The sequence below is a fragment of the Temnothorax curvispinosus genome, unplaced genomic scaffold (assembly GCF_003070985.1).
Source record: "Temnothorax curvispinosus isolate PA1 unplaced genomic scaffold, ASM307098v1 QBEX01012650.1, whole genome shotgun sequence".
NCBI classification, from domain to species: Eukaryota; Metazoa; Arthropoda; class Insecta; order Hymenoptera; family Formicidae; genus Temnothorax; species Temnothorax curvispinosus.
The window spans coordinates 1-2,581 of NW_020222430.1; the positions used below are offsets into that span (position 1 = coordinate 1).

At 37.5% G+C, this 2,581-nt stretch overlaps 2 protein-coding genes across 2 annotated transcripts in view; both read right to left on the reverse strand.

Annotated features, from left to right (window-relative positions):
* Positions 1 to 43: 43 nt before the first annotated feature.
* LOC112462665 lies at positions 44 to 2,206 on the reverse strand (the record flags this gene model as incomplete). Its single annotated transcript, XM_025028568.1, has 1 exon — positions 44 to 2,206. A coding segment is annotated over exon 1 (2,163 nt), but the record flags the coding sequence as incomplete, so codon positions are not given.
* Positions 2,207 to 2,405: 199 nt separating this feature from the next.
* LOC112462664 overlaps positions 2,406 to 2,581 on the reverse strand; it is a gene marked incomplete at its 5' end in the record, with an annotated part of 1,566 nt that continues 1,390 nt past the window's right edge. Inside the window, one exon of the mRNA XM_025028567.1 lies at positions 2,406 to 2,528. Coding sequence (XP_024884335.1) covers positions 2,406 to 2,528 — 123 coding nt within the window. The remainder of the gene's footprint in view (positions 2,529 to 2,581) is intronic.

Below are 2,581 nucleotides of genomic sequence, written 5' to 3' on the forward strand. Positions count from 1 at the left end.
CTAGGCAGGTATTTAATTTGTACGAAATACCCTTCGAAATTACCCACGGCACGTTGATATAAGTATTAATTTGGAATTCTACAGCCGGTAATGAGTTTGCAATTTCCTCAAGGCATATTTGGTCCATAAGACTATGAGGTCCTACCTCAAATTTTGAAACAAGTCCTCGCTCGCACAGCTGTCTAAAAAATAATCTAAAAGTTTCTTTCAAAGCGAGAGTATACGTTATATTCCGTCGAGAGTATGTGGAATTAGCGCTTTGTTTGAATTGTCTATTTTTCGATTCGTTTCTTATTGTGCTTAGAGCAATTATTGGCCCTGACTTTTGCATTATTCTGGCATAGTGTACCATATTATGATGTTTGGCTTTTAGATTATCTTTAAATAATTTAATATATAATCTATGGTGTTCAGTAACATAGTTGGCGAGTTGAATGTAACATCCCGGTTGAATGTCTTTTGCTGCAACAATGTCATAAATGTTTCTGAGTGTCAAGTAAAATTCCCACACTTCATCCGGAGAAACATAATCGCCAATGAGCAGAGGAAAAATATAGACAAAATTTACCATTTCACTACCTGTCATTGAGAGCTTTTTGTCTTTAATTTCGCTATAACGAATAAGCGGCGGTTTATTCGTTATGTTATTGGCATTATAGTTGAAAGTGCGCATTCTTTCGTTTAATACTTCGAGTGGTATTTTTTTATTTGCATTAAAAATGTAGTAATGAAGTACATGAGCCATGCCATATTTAAAAGCTCCTTCAGACAAGTCATGTAACGGATCCACATAAAAGTTTTCGTAAATGTGGAAGAAATTTACGTCATTCCAAATTGAGCGTTTTTTTATACCACTCAAAGTCAGTCCCATTTCGAGGTCTTTTTCATATTCTCCAACACGTCTTAATTTTTCTTTCCTTTCAATCAAATCAGTAGCCATCTCTTTGCCAGAAAGATTGCAAAACCGACAGAAATGAGTTCCCCTGAAGCTTTCCACGAAATCAAAAGCTGAATTTATTCCCAGGTTATCTCCAGTGAACAATCCCAAGGCAAAGAAAATAGTTTTATCTATTCCTTTCAACTGTAAAGTAATTCCGTACTCTTGTAAAAAATTTATTTCATCAATGAGGATACGATAAATACTTTCATTTCCGAAAGCTTTTCGATCATCCGCGTGGAAAAGCAACACGAGAAAAATATTTTCAAGCGTGGATTTAAATTCGGGTGGTAGGCATGGGATCGTACAGTAAACGCCTCCTAACTTTTGTATTCCAGCGTGACTTCCTAGAGGATTATTCACTTCAAAATCGTCATAATAAATAAATAGCGGGATGACAGTTTTTCCAGAGAAATTATGTTTGATTTTTTGTTGCCACAGTTCTCCCTGAACAAAATTCGACAGAATCCCAGACTGTTCTGATAAGTCCGTCATGTAGTTGAGAACAGATTCTAGCACTCCTGGGAGACTGAAAAAGCAGTGCAACGTTTTCCGCAATGGTATGAACTGTGCATATACGGGACTTGTTTCTTTTATTATTCTACCATTGATAAGTTTATCTTCTACAGTTTCGCCCACAACGTAACTTTCGGGAAGTATAAAGTCGCCTTTCTCTTTGAAGATATTGAAACGCCGATGTTCAGTCGCTAGCAACTCAAAGGGTGCGGACATTGCATCCAAAGCTGCTGTGAACTCCGTTATTGTAACGTTACATTCAGCTCTGTTTTCCGACGTTGAGATTAACGCTGATTTTATAATGGCAGTCATTGCGTTTATTAACTCTTTTGTACTCTCAACCATTAACTGAACATACGAACGAGGTAAATCAGGTGTCGCGTATAATTTTGTGCAAAACGAAAGTACGATGTCATGCAGTTGTTCTTGCATAGAATCGGATGGCGATTCCCAAAATTTATGTGTTGCAATAGCAGAATCATCAATGATAGGTTCATCGTAGTCTGCATTCCCTATTTCGGGCTCTTTAGAACGGTCTCTACAATGTCGTTCCTGGGATGGAGTTTTTAAAAAACAGCTGTGCGCGAAAAGTAAATGTTTCTTGAATGCATTCCACGTTGTAAAATCGCGGAAACAATCATTTTCTTTACATCTAAATACTGCAGAGTTAGATAAGTTATGCACAATTGTATTGTGTATCTGAAGAGCTTGTACCGACAGCACGAGAAGGCCACATTCTGTGCAATGCGGCATTTTAGCGGCTTGTGTTTTAACCAATGATCTGCAATGAGGACCTAACCTAATCTATACAGCCCGACGGGAGACTATCAACGACTAAACATACCAATTAACGCAGTTTATATAACTCTTTATAATCTATATTATAATCTATATCTATATCTATATCTTTATAATCTATATTATACAACAGTCTTTAAAATTGTACTTCGTATTACGCGAGTGCAAACTTCTTACACATTTGTATCACAGCAGGAATCTGAGCGTCCCACGGCGTGTAGATGTCATAAATGATCTGCTGTAGTACCAACCACGGGCGTTCACTTTGCACTGGGTACTGTGCATGTAAGGCATGAATGCACTTAAAGCAGACATCGACGGCTCGTAATG